Raw genomic sequence first — 16,661 nt, 5'->3', positions numbered from 1 at the left:
CGCGGTCTAGGGCTGCAACTAACGACTATTTTCATAATTGATTAATCAATTATTCGTTTGGTCCATAAATTGTCAAATATCTTCCGTTTTCCTCAAACTGAAATTTTGTCTAAATCATTTCGTTGTTATATATAAAAGAGAAAATATTTAAAGAAGCAGAAAAATAACTCAAATTGATCCATTGATGAATAAAATAGCCCTAATGTTCTCACTACATGTTTTCAAGCATGAAGTATAACGTTTGTGCGATCACGCAGATTCAAACTCAAACACAGAGTTTCACTTTGATAACAAAATAACTTTTTATTTTATATAAAAAATACAAGTTATTTTGTTGTTGTTTTTCCATCTCAGCCTCGCCGCGCTGCAAAAACACAGGTCTGAGGCACGAGTAGTCAACAAGTGATCAGGAACGGGTCATTCAAATAAACTTAAATGTCTGCAGAGGAAAAACACCTGAATCACGACGACGATGATGATGATGATGATGATAATTTAGTAATACCAGTCCTAATTCCACCTGCTCACCTGGTGAACATGTGGCAAACATGTAGCCACGTCAGGTCTGAGTGGGAGAAACAGAACCTGATACAATTCAGTGCAAAGTTAGTAACACATTTAAATACGAGACATCCCTGTTGCAAAGCAGCATCAAAACATTAACACTTAAAGATATGCATTTATAGACATTCAGTGTAGTGTGTGTGTGTGTGTGTGTGTGGCGCGTGTAAGCTTTACTGTGCATGTGGTGTAATGCATAGGGCTGTGTGGTACGTAACGTCACAGCTGGCTCAGCGTCTGCAAAAACTCCACCGACTGTCATCTCATGTAATGTGTGATGGCTCGTAAGGTGTAAAGGAGAGCTGCCTGCAGTCGAGCTTCCATCACTATCAGGTTTGCATGAACCTGCGAGGGGGGAAAAAAAAAACATGATTTGGTGACACACTTTCAAGTCCCCGTCTGTAATACTCCCTCTCTAATGACATTTAGAGATGAAGGGAAGAGACACGGAAATGTCAAATGATTCATTCCTGGTTAAAAAAAGGTATCACGGAGAGACGGCGACCAGATAAAATGTCAAATGATTGGTATATCGCAGCCTGAAGAGGCCGCGTGTCAGGAGTGGATGTGAACACATTCATACCTTCTCCGAGTGTCTGAAGTGCCTCCAGAAGGAGTGGTAGATGCGTGCCGTGGTCTGCTCAGGGTGACAGGCCATGGTTTTGACAAACACCTTCAGAGAGCGCTCCAGCAACACGTTCACGCTGCCGTAATCGTAATCGTCGTATCTGTACAAGTAGAATACGCACGGGTTGGTGACGGAGCAGGGATCAGAATTATTACTCTACACTCGCTCCGTTATACTGACCTGATCCCGTAGAGGCAGTGTATGTAGTTCCACAGCGCTTTTCTCAGAGTGTGCGTGTCCACACCTTCATGCATGGCCATCCTGTGATATGTCAAGTTGCTCACCACCTTCAATGTGACAATTTAGTCGCATTATAAAACGGCCCACATCTATTCAAAGAGCATCAAAACAACACGTTTGTCACTTTCTCCTCAATGTTTCTTCATGGCAGCGTTTACTCATAATCACCTGGCACTCTATGAAGGAACCTACACATCTTTGCATCATCTGCAAGATGACGGTGAGTTCAGGGTACTCTCGGGCTGCAACTAACATTATTAGTTAGCAACTACATTGTTTTTAGAATTAAGTTATCTGTTGATTGCTTTCTCAATGAATGGAGTATTTGTTTGGGCTGTAAAATGTCAGAAAATGTTGAAAAATGTTGATAAATGTTGATCAGTGTTTACCAAACCAGGAAATTATGATTTTCTCAAATGTCTTGTTTTGTCCACCATCCAAATGTATTGAGTTTTAATGATTTCTTTGTTGCATGGAGCAAAAGAAACTTAAAATAATCACATTTAAAAGCTGAAACAAGCCGTTTTAATTATTAAAAAACACTCAAAACTGGTAAATAATTTAGTCATCAAATAATAATTAGTGTGTAGTCTCCTCTTCCGTCACCATATGTGATGTAAAAACATATAAAAACCCTTGTTTTTTTTTCTGCTTGCGTTCCTTGAGCTCACAGAGCTACCATGTAACCACACATCTTTATAAAAGTACTGGAGTGAATTTGTGTGAATCTATGTCACTGAATTTTGTGCCTACCTGGAATTTCTCATCCAGCAGCTGACCCATGTCAGGCAGTAGTCTGTTGACCAGGGAGAAGCCGTGGTCTTCCCAGGAATAATCCTGCACATCAAAAGACCAAACAACGGTATGCGTTAGTAAGGCTACTTATTTTCACCCTTGAGCAACTATTGGTGGATCATTTAAGTCACCGATAGAATTTTTTTTTATCAAAATGACATATTTCTGTAAGTGAACGACTCATTCAAACACCACATGGTTCAATTATTAGGAAAGAACTGCTTCAATCTACCTGAGCTCTCATGGTGGGCGGAGCCTGCTCTCCTCTGGGTGCAAAATCCTCATATCTGAATTCAGGATCCTCCACCAGGCACAGCACCAGGTCAGGTGGAGCGTCCCGCACCACGGCTGAATAAAAACAAGAAGACGCGAGTGCAATCCAAGCCAACTTTATTTATAAAGCACTTTAAAAACAACAACGGCTGAAACAAAGTGCTATACATCAGAGATGAATAAAATATATAAATACTACCTAAATGACCGCAAAAAACAAACGAAACAATAAAATAAAGAAGAGAATATGAAAAAACACCACAAATAAACTAGTCGTGGAATAACAAGAGGTAAAATCAACATCTCATACTGGGTCGAAGCTTCCGTTGAGATTGTGGTAATTGTAGGAGCAGCTGCTCAGCTGACCTTAGCAGCTGAGAGAGGTAAACCAGGGCAAAACCATATCAAATGAACTCTAAAACGCACGCACAGCCAGTGAAGAGAAGCTAAAATGGGTGCAATGGGTGAATGACTGACACGCACGAGTTAAATCGGCTTGTTTCGTACCTGTTGGTATGCTCTCGCTCCTCTCCCTCTCAAATCGAGTCACCATCTCCTCCTGCGTGCACTCCTCCTCCTGCTGCTGCAGCTCCACCATCCTCTGCATCAACACCTCCACCTCCATCGCTCCCTCAACCAACAGGACATAAAACAGAGAAGTGAGCCGAGGTGACTGTGGGCGGATCAGACTAGATGTAAACCTGGCATATACTTGGACTGTGTCGGCATATGAAACTGAAGATTCAACCTTTCTTTTTATTCATATAGACTAAGCTTCTCGGTCAAAAGATAAGCTGCCTGACAGGCTGCTGAAACCGCTGTCAGACAGAGTTAACACCAGTGGTTTTTTCCCCACTTTATCTGTTCCAACTGCCTGTGATGGGTTAGAATTTTTTTCCGTTTCTCGTCGGGCAAATCTCTCGGCAAACACAGCAAACTGGAGACGCGAGTATGAACGCAAACAGCAGAAACAAGTCAAACTCCCGAGTGAGTTTAAATAAGGCTGGAGTGGCGTGTGCGATCCATAACCGTCAATTTTCTCCATCTGCTCAGCCCCGAAATTATCTTGCAATCCACAAGGGAGTTTAGACTCAAAGTTCGTGAATCACTGATTGAGATTATCGGATAATAGAGTGAGGCTAACACTCGCTGTGTATTAGTGTGTTGGGCACTGCTTTCACAAAAAAAACAACCAAAAACGATAGTTTAATAACTCACCTCTTGTCGGCCGTCCTCGTGAGCAGGGCTATGGGGACTATTGGGACTACGGGGCAGGTGACTGGGCGAAGGAGGACGGAAGGTGTAGCCTCCAATGTGGTCGGGTTCTGGGCTTAAGCCGCAGGCCCACACGAAAGAGGAGAGCGAGTGAGCGTGTGCCATCAGGATCACAGCGTGTATGAGTTCAGCCAGTGACCAGCGAGACTCTGCACCAGGACACACCAGCTCCTGCAGGACGGACGATTAAAATGTGAAACTACTTTTTGTCCATGATCGTCATAAAAATGTAAATATAGTTCTCACTCCTACAGTAAAATACTGGATGTCTATTTATAGCGAGTGAGCAAGAGTCATCCAATATGACAATACATGATGAGCAAAACAGAGAACTGGTGAGTGAGTCATAGAGGGTGAGTGAACAAATGACTTGTGTTTGACCTCGATGTGCTGCTTGGTAATGAGCCAGGGTCGGTGCGCCAGCAGTTTGTTGAGCGTCTGCAGGCTGCGGAGTTTGGTGGGAGCGTGTTGGATTCCGCTCAGCCAGCTCTCCTCTCCCCCCGCCTCCAGGAAGCCTGCGCTGTGCTGCTGCACCAGGTACGAACAGTGATGACGCGCTGCAGCCTGTGAAGCACCAGGAAGAGTCAGGGTTAACGTACGAGGAAACTGTGCTGTGTAAGAGATCTGTTAAAAACAAGGTGAAAACTTTTAGTTAACTTTAAAGGAGACATATTACACCCTATTTCTCGAAGTTAACCTAGTTCCCTGGTGTCCTAATGAACATGTCTGTGACATGCTTTGGTCAAAATACCTTAAGGATGAAGCAGTTCAATCACGCTGCCAAAACAGCCCTGTTCAGAAGGCTCTGTTTTGAGTGCCCGTCTCTTTAAATGCAAATGAGACACAGGAAACTACATCTCTGAGGCTCCGGCAGCTAACAGCAGTTAACATTTAGAAAAGCAATAATTTGCCGACTCCAGACGGCACATTGACGTCATATATAAAATGTATCCACTAGACACGTAAATCCTCTGAGGCTGGAAGTTTGTGTAGAACTCTGTGCTGCACTGTGCAGCCAACAATAGAACACTTCGCGGACTTCTGCTCTTCCAGATACTGTTGCCCTCGCCTGCACAATTCCAGGAATGACTGATCGTGACGTAGCAATGAGTGCGGAAGTCAACATCGCGTGTTTTATCTCCTGTACTTAGACTGAGGCAGACCACAAAAACATGAGTGAGTCATCTTTTTGAGAGGGCCTCCAGAGTCCCAAATATAAGGATTAAAATGATTAAAGAGGAACTCGACCGGAAATTCCTATCAACGCTGTTTTTTTGTACATCTGTGCATCTGCGTCATTACCTTGTTTATGAAGCCCTGAAGTTTCGAAACAAACAGTTCAGCCATTGCTGAGAACGCTGTGTTTTATTGTAATCTCGGGGCTCAGCGAGATCTCTGAAAATCCCGTTATGTTTACGTAAACAGCAGTTCTCCGGAACAGCCGTTCCTCCTGCTCCGGGCACTAGTCCGGGCACATCCGGTTGCGTACATTAAACCGCAGAAGAAGAATAACGTCCGTTGTGGAGGTGTTTCACGTGCGACAGTGTCTTCTGACTCTGGGTCTGACTCCGGGTCAAAGTCATAAAAGGGACTGCGGCGGGGAGTCGCGACGAAGCTACTTTTAAACATTGTTAAAACAATGTTTCTTTTTTATATCGACTCGTTTACAGCAACTTTTTGACCATAAAAACAAGTTAATATATGTAAGTAGACCTCCATAACTAACATATATGTGCAACAGGACCACTCTACAAGTGACCTTTAAATAGTTGATTTTGCATAATATGTCGCCTATAACAATTAACCACTGACTGGATGTAGCGGTAACAAATACATCATTTTCACATCTAAAACTAAAACAAATCCCTGCAAATTAATTTTTAGATGTGTGATTGTTTGATCTTTTTTACGCAAATTAAAAAGATTCTTAATTCTTTCATAATTCATGTAAAATTAATCAAACACTGAGACTTCTCACATCGCACATTTAATGTGGTTTATTAAAAATGTGAGGTATGTGAAGAATAACACTCAGAAGTGTAACAAAAAAAGCTTGTCCCACTCCCCTACCAAACTTAACTTCAATCATTTTATGTGCTGCATATCCACATTGACAATATCCATCACTGTGACTGTAAAAGCAATGGGCTACAGGGGAAACATTATTACAGTGTTATTGATAAAAACCCAATGATTGCAATATTATGATATTGTCCAATTACCTTTAGAGGCAGGAAAAAAAAAAGAGGACAATAGAATACCAAAATTATCATAAAATTCACTTAAACAGAAAGTATAAGCAACAAAGTTTGCCATTATTTTTCATATTATAACCATTAGTACTGTGTCTATGTATAAAAAGGATTAAATAAATGTACCTGAAGCCGTTCACAAACCTATTACAGACTTTATGGCTGTTATTTCTGCCCCATTTAACAAAAAACGACTAATAAATGGAGATGCCAACACAAGGCAAAAACCACTGCCTCAAAAATCCTCTCACCTAGGGTTAAGAAAGTCGACTTGGTGTGTGTGACTTATGTGCTTTGTTAATTTAGATGTTCCACAGCCACAGATGCTGTGAACATCTGTGGCTGTGGATTAGGAGGCAGGGACGGTTTGTACACTCAACAGCGGTTTAAATCCGAGCTCCTCCTGTCTCAATGTAGATGCGTTTTTTTTTTTTTGGTAAACATGCAGAAGCAAAATTGCCCCTGAAGTCTTTGCCATCATTGTGGGAACAGGATGAGTGAGTGACAGAATAATACAATATTAAGAAGTGCTGCATGTGTCTGTAAACAATTCCATATAAATTAGTCAACTTAAACATTGGAATGTTTAACCATAAATGGCTGTTTGTAGCCAGGGGCCACAGGAAAGCATTTAATGTTGAGACAGATCTGAAGTCTTACCATTATAGCGATGTAATGTCTCCAGTGACAGGGCAGGGGGCCATCCAGCTCCAACAAAGCATGCTGGGCCTTCAGGAAGCAGCTGAGGTAGGCAGGGTGCAGCGCCATCACCATGGTGATGTGGTCAACACGACCCAGGGACAAGAAGGACTCCATGAGAATTTCCTGGTCCATGTCTTCTTTCATCATCTTTAGAGGGGAAAGTGAGACCAAATTCAAGACTGAAAACCAATGCTCTGTCTAACTTATTAACCAACAACTATGTTTGCTTGAGGACATTAGCAATGATTCACTTATTAATGTTCCTCCTCCCCAAGTGTTATGAGGCAAAAAACATTCTGGGTTGATAAAACACCCACTTTCTCCTGTGGGAAGTTCATAGACACATGGGAAAACAGCATTTTCACAACACATGTGACATGAGGTAACAGACGCTGCAGTATCTGGCCAAATACTTCAGTTTGCCCTTTAGTATTTTAGGCATAATTAAATGCGGCACACAAAGAAAAGAAATGACAGTTACAAAAACCATCCTGTCATTATTCACAATCATAATTCAATATGGAGACAACACCTGGCACAAAAACTGATTTGTTCTCCCACTATTCTTGCCTGCGGTGTAAAATTACGAGATAAAAGCAGTAACTGTTTAATGACAAACAAGAAAAACACTGGCAACAAAAATACAAACGACTTTGTGTGTCATCCTTACTTCAAATCAACTGAGATATCGAAGATTACACTTTTTTTAAGTTTATGACACTTATAAACAAATGTACACACGTCATACACACCTGTTTTGCAGGAATAAAGGCACTTGGACCGTGGGCCAAAACCCGAGGTACTTCAACTCCTTGTTCCTAGTACGACAAAGGACACAGTCAAATATACAGTGAATAAATATTGATTAAATAGTGAAATGGTGACAAAAACACACGATTCCAAGGCAAAAGTGTTTGATTCATATCAATCACATGAGTCGAGTGTGTTAATGTTAAACTACTATTTATGCAGCACATTTTCTGATATTGCAAAAATCTATAGACAGCTTCAACCAACTGGATCTTGACTAAACTCGGTGACCCGAGCAGCTGCACTGTAACCGGAGAAACTAGTTTCATAACCATAACTCATAGTCAAGAGAAAAAAAAAAATATTGAAATACCAAGCACAAAAACTCACAGCCATTAAACCGACAACAGAGAAGCCACAGCCACAGCAGAGGAGCTCAAAACAACTCTCTGACTTTTCATATTGAGCAGCAGGGAATGAGCCTCGAGGGGGGCGTGTCTGCTGTGTTTCAGGAGACCAGGAGGGGGCGTGTCCGCTCAGCTTGTTTGTGCTCAACGCAGCAGAGTCTTGCATCACCTCCTTTACAGATCAACGTCTGATGAAATAACCCGCAGAAAAACGGCAACCAGCTAGACTGTGCTGTATATATTGACGATTTAATTACTTTCTATTTTGGATAAAGCGTTGGACAAAATAATGAATGAGTAATTCAATATCGAGCACATGAGAGTGGGAAAAGCAAACCGATCTAAACTAAATACATGTTTTCAGTAAACAGTTGTTCATAATGTGCCTCTTGTGACTATAATACATCAATACTTGGTGTTACTTGGTGTCACTATTCTCCCTTGGTTGAAACAATACTGTTATGTAACCGTTAGCACATCATTGGGACAGTTTTGTAATAAACCAGACCTCTAAAATGTCAGTGCTTTTCGTTTAATCAAGCGCACACCTGTATGTTTATATCTCATTATTATTAGAAGAATGTGACACAGAGACAGAGACATGAGCCTGGACATCCCTGTGTCCCTGCACACGTTATAAAGACACAGTAGTTTCGTAACTTTTTACCTGTGCAGTCCGCAGCAGCTCGATTGCCCTCTCCCGCACCTCCCGCAGCGGACACGACCGGGACAACCGAAGCAACTGCAGCAGAGTCTGCTTACTCAGCCGCGCCGAACCTGGCTTGTCCAGTCCCAAACGCACCAGAACCCGCTGGCTCAGCTCCTCCAGAGCCGCTACCCGCTCGTCCTCGTCCCTGCTGCACAGCCGCGTTAAGCTCTTCGCTGTGGGGACGATATCTGACTCTAACTCCGTGTGGCGACGACATGAGCGCTCACCGCCGGACACTCGTCCCGGTGTGTTGTCTCCGTTAGCTCGGCAGATAGAGGCTGCTGCAGGGTAACTGGCCATCTCTTGTCTCAGCCCCAGAAACGTCTCGGGCTGTCTGTCGCTGTTGCAGCTAGCCGCTGTTAGCTCAACCTTTTGGCGTTGGCTTTGTTGCAGGTGCTTGTCTTTATTGCCAAACACTGACGTATCTGCTGCCACTTATTAGCTCACTACGCAATAACGTGTCACACACAAATCATTAACGAAGAAGGACCACCTTCAAATCCGTCCGCTTTTCCGCTTTCATGCCCGGGCTACCTGTCCCGCAGACACGGTATGTTAGCTTTCTGAGCTACCTTAGCCGCTAGCCTAAGTAGAAGCTGCTGCCGTGTTTGAGCAGCGCATTTAAGTTAAATATGGAGACACTTTGAAGCAGAAGTGCATATTTGTGGAGGACTCCCTGAACACAACACGGTTAAAAACTAAATCAGCATGTATGGGGCATCGACAGGACTCAGCAGCAAGGTTTGAGCCGACTGTTCACTTCAGCTGTTCCCGAGAGCCTCTGGCTCACTTATGCTACGTCACGGTGACGTTGCCGTCGCTTTAATTCAAAAACAATTTGTCCAAATCCCTCCCCCCGATTATCTTCATTTCTGCTTGAAATGAATTCTATCGTCTTATTACTTTATCTACTGGACTGCAAAAAAAGTCATACAATTGTAAGCAGGGGCGTGCACAGATATTTGTAAGGGCAAATGTCCCACATTCTCACACGCCTGCAGGGGTCTCAAACTCAAATGACCTGGGGGCCAATGCGCATCTATTGTGGTCAAGAGGGGGCCGGCCTAGAGAACAAAAAGTGTGTCTGTGTGGGGGGACTGTTCACAATATCACACATATACTTAATAATACTATTAATGATGCAAAATTAATGTATTAATATCAAAAACAGACATTTATTTTAAATTACATAAATAATAGTGTGGACAACTGTAATTAAAATTCGTACCAGGAGCCGTTTCGGGGCCACTGCCCTAACAAGCGTATAAATGTTGTATATAATACAGTTAATAATGGGATAATTATGACCAAATGTCTTATTATTACTGTTATAAAATACATTGCTAACAAACATATGTTATATTCTATCACCTTGCTGGCAGCTGTGCCTCAGCTACACACTGTGTTTAAAAGACGGTGAGGTCGTGGGCCATGTTTTCATTATAACATGATATTAAGTGGGGGGGCGCATGTAATCGATTGGGGGGCCGCATGTGGCCCCTGGGCCGCCAGTTTGAGACCCCTGCTCTACAGCACAATATCACTGTCTATCACAGAGATGGACATTTTCTATACAGCAGTGAATATCATTTCCTCTAGAGCACGTGTCAAACTCAAGGCTCGGGGGCCAGATGTGGCCCGCCACGTCATTTTATGTGGCCCGCGAGTGATTAATTGGTCTTAAAAATCTGTGTTAAAATAGGCCTTTGCTGCTTTAAGGCGTGCGTTGACCATGGACTACATTTCCCACAATGCATGGCGATTGCGTTACCTGCAAAGTGACAGCATCCTGCCACTAGATCGCAGTGAATCATTGTATATGCATCATGCGACGAGTGAAATTGAAGAAATAATAAATACAGAAAGTTATTTAGCAATATGTTACAGAGTAGTTACCTTTAGTTTACATTATATTTGTTTATATTTATTTTGTATGATAGTTGCATCTGCCCCTTTGAGGGTAACCATTATGCTGGTTGGGGCCATTTATTTTGGTACTATCCCTAATGGAAACCCTAAAAAAATCTCTTAGTCATTGTAAAATCTCATGTTCTGTACCTCTGTGACTTTCTTTTTATTTAAGATTAATTTGAGTTATTTGTCCCAACATTTAGATCTCTGAAGACACATTTTATTCTTATTATGCTATAATTACGTGTAGCTGTTTTATATGCGTTAGAGTGTTGAGACCTGCTTTGTTATCAATAAAGAAATTGCTAGTTAAAAGAAACTGAACACAATGATTTCCTCTCAGTTTAAAAGTAGATTAATGTCAGTAAAGTGCAATGGCAAAATGCAAATGGAAAGCTGTTTTCTACATATACATATATCTTTAATTTAACAGTAAATATCTGTTCTGTCTGGTAAAGTTATTAAGTAATTTATGTTTTATTCATTTGAATTCATTGTTTATAAAATAGCCACACTGATGGCAAATGACACCTTCCATCCTTCAAAAAACACATTTTATATAATATAAAATATGTATCATAATATATTCATACATTTAGCATTTATAAAAATCGTTATTGAAAACAACAAATGAATAACTTACAAATATAGTAAAATTATAGCCCAATTGATGTCTTTCAAATAAAAGCTGTTTATAAAATGAAGACGTTGACCTGAACTCCAAAGATCAGCAATAGCCTATGGACCCAATTCATTTTATTTTCATTGTTATTTTGGGAGAAACAAAGTACTTTTAAGACTTTTTTTTTTTACCAAACTTAAAAGCATTGACCATTTATATTAGCAACATCCCTCTCGTCGCCTGGTCCCCGAAGCCCATAGATTAACTGAAACCATGGAGATCTGTGTGTGTCTGACCTCCTGAATCACCTTTATTTAGGATAATAAAAAACATCAATGTGTACCAGTTATTACCAGACATATATCTTATATTAATTTATATATATATATATATATATACCATTAGATACCTTCGATTGGGGGTAAGAGTAGAGAGATGAAGTCTTCAGATATGAGGGCAGAGAAGGAAAGATGACAGTGACATTATAACCAGACTCTTCTAGGAACATTCAACACCGTGGCAGTCACTAAGAAAAGAAAACTTTCAGTGTACTGTCACCATTTCCCTATGAGGGAAGAGTTTTATTAACAAACACACAGTCTGGCTATGGAGGACGACCTTCAGAACACACACACACACACAAAGAGGCGTGGTCCCCATGGCAACCAGCGTTTCGTGTCCCAGGAGACCCAAGGTTGAAATAGGTAAGATGGAGAAAAGAGGAGGAGGAGGAATAGGTGGTTTTTTTGAGGGCTCAGGATACAAGCGGAGGTAAGGGTTCATACACACACAGTGTTCTTTTCAGCATTTTACAGGAAGTAAAAACGTGTGTATGTGTGTGTGTGTGTGTACGTGAGTGAGTATGCAGATAAAGATGCAAAGAGTGGGATTTGTGTCCTCAGACGATCTTGTTCTCCAGCATGGCGATCCTCTTCGACATGCTCTCTAGTAAGATTTTGTCAAGGACAACATTAAAAAAAACGATCAAAAAGACAAGAATACATAACAACACCGTAAAGTCCCCTCCCTCTCCACATCAGTTCACTTGTTGTAAAGGATATATTTTTTTGTTAGTGCCTGTAGGGCATCTTCTACTTTCTTTTGGAACTTTACAAGGGAGTCACATTCACAAGGGTCATCCTCTGTGGGATCACAAAGCACATGATTTAAGTTAATCGGTGTGGAAGAGTGACACGATGCAAGTTTCTGTTAATGTCTGTATTTAATAGCAAAGTCTGACCTTGGCAGATGTTAATCTGCAGCTTCTTGGCGATCTGGGTCATAGCCTTGAAGTCGGCGGTGTAGAAGTAGTGCTCTGCAGTCGGCTCAGAGGCGATCTCTTTGAGTTCATCCTCCACTGCATTGCCCACTCCAACGGCGTACATCCTAAAGCCTGAAACACACACACGTGCATTTGTCACACAACACATGACACCACTCTCCTTTATTACAACTTCCTCTCCTTACCGTTTTCCTTGGCCTTCTTTGCAGCCTCTCCAATGTAGTCTTGGCTGCGTCCATCAGTGAAGACGATGCCAACCTTGGTGACTCCAGGCCGGGCGCCCTGACCTGGGGTGAAGCTGTTGTCCAACAGATAGCGAAGGGCCTGACCTGTCATGGTTCCCCTCTCCATGTAGGCCATCTTCTTCACAGCTTCCTTCAGGTCTTTCTTGTTGTTAAAGCGCCCCAGGGGAAACTCCTGCGAGTGAGGACAAGAAACAAGACGTTAAGGAAGCAAAGGAAGTGGGTTATTGTGGTGATTCTTCGTGCAAAAAAAACCCCAGACGTGTACCTGTCTGACTAAGCTGGAGTACTGCACCAGTCCAACATGAGCCTTGTTGTCAGAGACATCCAGCTTGTCAATGATCTGGTTGATCCACTTCTTGACCAGCTCAAAGTTCTCAGGGCGAACGCTCTTGGAGCCATCGATCAGGAAGACCACGTCTGTCGCAGAGTTGCTGCAAGCTGGCGACGACACACACACACACACACACACACACACACACCACAGCATGTGATCAGGACAAATGCCTTCATACGGACATACACTGGACATTAACATACACACTCACCACTGCAGCTGCGACCATTGTCCATGAGGGTAAAGCCGTCTTTGCAGGCACACTTGAATGATCCAGGTGAGCTGATGCATACCTGCTCACAGTCATGATCTCCAGTGGCACACAGGTCCGACACTGTGAGCGTGTGTGTGTGTGTGGGTGCGTAACACACACGTGCACACAGTAAATGTGTTGACACACGAAGGAGGGTTGGGGTGTTTGGGAGTTAGGAGGAGAGAATGAAACTATGTCAGTTTTAGAATCTCTTTTTTTTTTAATGATCCACTGTGACCAGCAGGTGCCTGTTTTCAACAACGACGCATGAATCCAGTGGATCCTTAAAACAATCAGGTGGAAAAGATTGGAGAAGCCTTCATACACATCATCTGTAAATAAGTAAATTTAACGCTCAGGCTTATCCAATGATAATCCAACACTGCAAACATGCGGCTCTGTCCTTGGACGGAAACATCTGCAGCAAGACTGGCTGCTGTAAAAAATGAGGCAGCAGCCAGAACTGCAACAGACTATCAACGCCAAGGGACATCGATAACGAGAGGTTTTACGAATATCACTGATGGATCTGTAATCACAGGTAGATCAGACTTAAACTGATGGCCAGCATCAGATTTCCTTCCAAAAAAAAAAAAAAATCTTGTTCCTGCTCTAATGCCCTCCATCACCGGGAGTATAGGATGAGTTTGGATGGCTTAACTGTCATGGAGGACAAAAGGGAGGGAACAATAATAAAGTGGAAAAGATGACAGTTCTGACACCTTACCCTCAATATACTGTAGGGAAGCCAGCAGAGACCTCTCTCCGTGGGATGAAGGTATGCATGGATTAGGATTGTCCTTCAATGACTCCATCCCTGATTATTTTTTTTACCCCTCTGCATCTCTAACTGTAAACAATCCCTCCTAAACAACCCCTATCTTTCCTTATCTTCTTACCTTCCATCCTGACTTACCACAGAAGGCCTCCTGAAACTTCTTGGTGAGCTTTTCGATGACACTGTAGCTCTCCACGTAGTCCACGTGGTCGTCCAGAGGCTCGCTGGCCATCTGCCTCAGAGTGCTCATGTCCACACGTCCCACACCGATGGCGAAAATCTCGATGCCGGCGTCGCGTGCGCGCTGAGCGACGTCTTTCACGGTGTCCTGGGGGCGGCCATCTGTCACGATAATGGCGACCTGCGACGAGCGAGCGTGAAAAGTGAAGATGCAGCATGGACAAGGATTTGTTTGAGAAAATGTTGTCAGAGGCTCGGTGTAAAATGTGCGTCTCACCTTGCTGACATCGTTAGATTTAACACGAGCGCCCTCGCCCTCACTGAAGGCCACGTTCAGGGCAAACTGAATGGACAGACCGGTCATTGTTCCAGTGGACAGGGGCTCGATCTTAGTCACGGCCTTAACCAGTCCAGCTTTGGTACGGTGAGTTTTGAGAGACACCTACAGTTGCACGGGTGCAAAATTAGACAGGGTTTGTGACACAACGTCGACAAGAACATGATACTAAATCATTCCCGTACCTCGTTCTTGACGCGGCTGGCGTAGTTGACAACTCCCACACGGGTGGCGTTGGGTCCAACGTCCAGTCCTTCAATGACCTTAGCCAGAAAGACCTTGACCTGCTCGAACTCTGAAGGGCGAACGCTGCGGCTGCTGTCGATGATGAACACGAGGTCTGTCGGACGGGTTTTACACAAACCTGCCGCTGTATGTGTAAACGGGGAAAACATGATTATCACAGAATCACAGTTTAAATTATCAATGCATAAGAGTGGAGAAAAAGGGGGAGGGATGGAGACGGATGAGATGGCAACAGGGGTGGATAAGGGCAAGGCGGAGGGAGAGATGGAGGAAAGGTCGGACAGATAAATAAGGATGCTAAAGAAGCAAAGATCAAATGAGAAAACAAGAGCTGTGAATTTAAATTCAAACCATCATTGCACAGATCTTAAGATACAAAATATGAATAAATTCTTAGCATTACTTTGACAACTAAAGAAAAAAAAAAGATAATTTCACAGAGTACGAGCATGAAAAGTGGTTCAAATTGGAATTCCCGACACACTCTTGCTGAACAAACCCAACTTCTGCCTTACGTGTGTCACAAGAAAAACAATAATGTCAAGTCGTCTGTTACTAATGACGCTAAGAGCTGGGATCTATTTTCATTGTGATTTTAGCCATTTTGTGTCTTCGTAAAACGAGCTGCTGGTTTGTTAAAACTGCCAGCGTCTGTCAAACATCACTGATCTCCCTTCTTGCCCTTCACCTCTCTGCCTCCAACCCTCCGGCCCCACCCCCCCACTACCACACACACAGCATCCAAATAGTGTAAGTACACATTTCTGTCCAGCAACAAAATTAAGCAATAAATATAGTAATATTGTCTAATTGTTTACTTTTTTATATGTATTGACAGAGGGGCAGCCCAGGACCAAGAAGAAGAGAATTGGGCTTGTAACCAGAGGGTTGCCAGTTCAAAGCCTGGGATAGATTAAAGGCTGGGGTGCCCCTGAGCAAGTCACCCAACCACCACTGCTCCTGTTCTCCTGATTCACTATCACTAACTGGTGTGTGCAAATAAAACAAATTGCAATTGGGATGAATCTAAATTTGTGATGAATAAATAGTTGAACTTTCCACTAAAAGTCAAAAGGGTCAAACTGAAACACATAAAAAGACTTTTGTCTGTTTTACATAAATACAAACTCTATATAAAACAGGATTTATCAGTTGTGATTCCACTCTACACATCAAATATTAGCAGTGCAAGACACAAGCGTCAAGACTTTTAGGTAAAACCAGTGTCAGATGTGCGATTCAGACAAAACTAGGATCATTTTTAGGGGTTAAAGGTCATCTTTCTTACCCATGGCGGCAGCTGTGCGCATGTCCAGGGTGGCTTGAGCTCCTATAATGCCAAGCAGCAGCAGCAACAACAGCGGGCTAGGCGTCATGGTGACAGCGATGCGGGTGACGGCTAAACGCAGGGGTGCAAGCAGGTCTGCGGACGGTCCTGAAGTGAGAGGCTGGAGAGGAAAGAGGGAGAGAGAGAGCAGGGCGAAGGGAGTTCCAGGCGAGGGGGACGGTCACAGAGTGAGACCAAATGACTGGGAGCTGCACGTTATCAATGCAAGTGCTTCACACCCTCGGCCCCCCTTTACAGATCCTGTGTGTGTGTGGGTAAATGTGTGTCTCTGTGGGTAGGAAAGGGAAATACCTGCTCTGGGAGGACCTAAAATGGTGGCCAAGGAAAGACAAACACACCTTGATATGGGCAAGATGGACAGGTATGTGTGTGTGTGTGTGTGTGTAAGTAGTAAAAAGTGTTGTTGTGTGTGAGCTCAGTGTTTACAGTGTGTGTTTGTGTGAGACTGGCTGGGGGTACAGGAGCCACTGGGGTTTGGTGCAGGAGAGGCCGCCAATGCAGCCACCCCAGGTTGGATTTGGCCATAACTCAAA

At 43.1% G+C, this 16,661-nt stretch overlaps 2 protein-coding genes across 4 annotated transcripts; both read right to left on the bottom strand.

Moving 5' to 3' along the window:
- Positions 1-283: 283 nt before the first annotated feature.
- On the bottom strand, positions 284-9,368 carry sesn2 (sestrin 2). Of its 3 annotated transcripts, none has more exons than XM_083900113.1 (11): positions 8,551-9,368; positions 7,479-7,544; positions 6,685-6,873; positions 4,154-4,336; positions 3,716-3,943; positions 3,005-3,128; positions 2,457-2,572; positions 2,183-2,266; positions 1,370-1,476; positions 1,145-1,289; positions 284-906 (listed from the first exon to the last, which is right to left on the bottom strand). In XM_083900113.1, exons 1-11 carry the CDS (start codon positions 8,890-8,892, stop codon positions 820-822), a joined length of 1,671 nt encoding a protein of 556 aa, XP_083756239.1. In that variant the 5' UTR covers positions 8,893-9,368; the 3' UTR covers positions 284-819. The 3 variants fall into 3 exon arrangements, with proteins under 3 accessions (XP_083756239.1, XP_083756238.1, XP_083756240.1); XM_083900112.1 differs by having other exon boundaries at positions 3,005-3,135; positions 3,717-3,943; XM_083900114.1 differs by lacking the exon at positions 8,551-9,368 and adding an exon at positions 7,867-7,937 and having other exon boundaries at positions 3,005-3,135; positions 3,717-3,943.
- Positions 9,369-12,023: 2,655 nt separating this feature from the next.
- matn1 (matrilin 1) lies at positions 12,024-16,156 on the bottom strand (the record flags this gene model as incomplete). Its single annotated transcript, XM_083900048.1, has 10 exons — positions 12,024-12,066; positions 12,171-12,267; positions 12,366-12,518; positions 12,593-12,824; positions 12,918-13,090; positions 13,198-13,320; positions 14,156-14,378; positions 14,475-14,639; positions 14,720-14,904; positions 16,069-16,156. The coding sequence occupies 10 exons, from the start codon at positions 16,154-16,156 to the stop codon at positions 12,024-12,026; spliced, it is 1,482 nt and encodes a 493-aa protein (XP_083756174.1).
- Positions 16,157-16,661: the final 505 nt, after the last annotated feature.

This window comes from Microchirus variegatus, assembly GCF_963457635.1.
Source record: "Microchirus variegatus genome assembly, chromosome: 13".
NCBI classification, from domain to species: domain Eukaryota; kingdom Metazoa; phylum Chordata; class Actinopteri; order Pleuronectiformes; family Soleidae; genus Microchirus; species Microchirus variegatus.
Note: the sequence above shows the minus strand (reverse complement) of the source record. Positions and strands in the feature narration are given on the sequence as shown.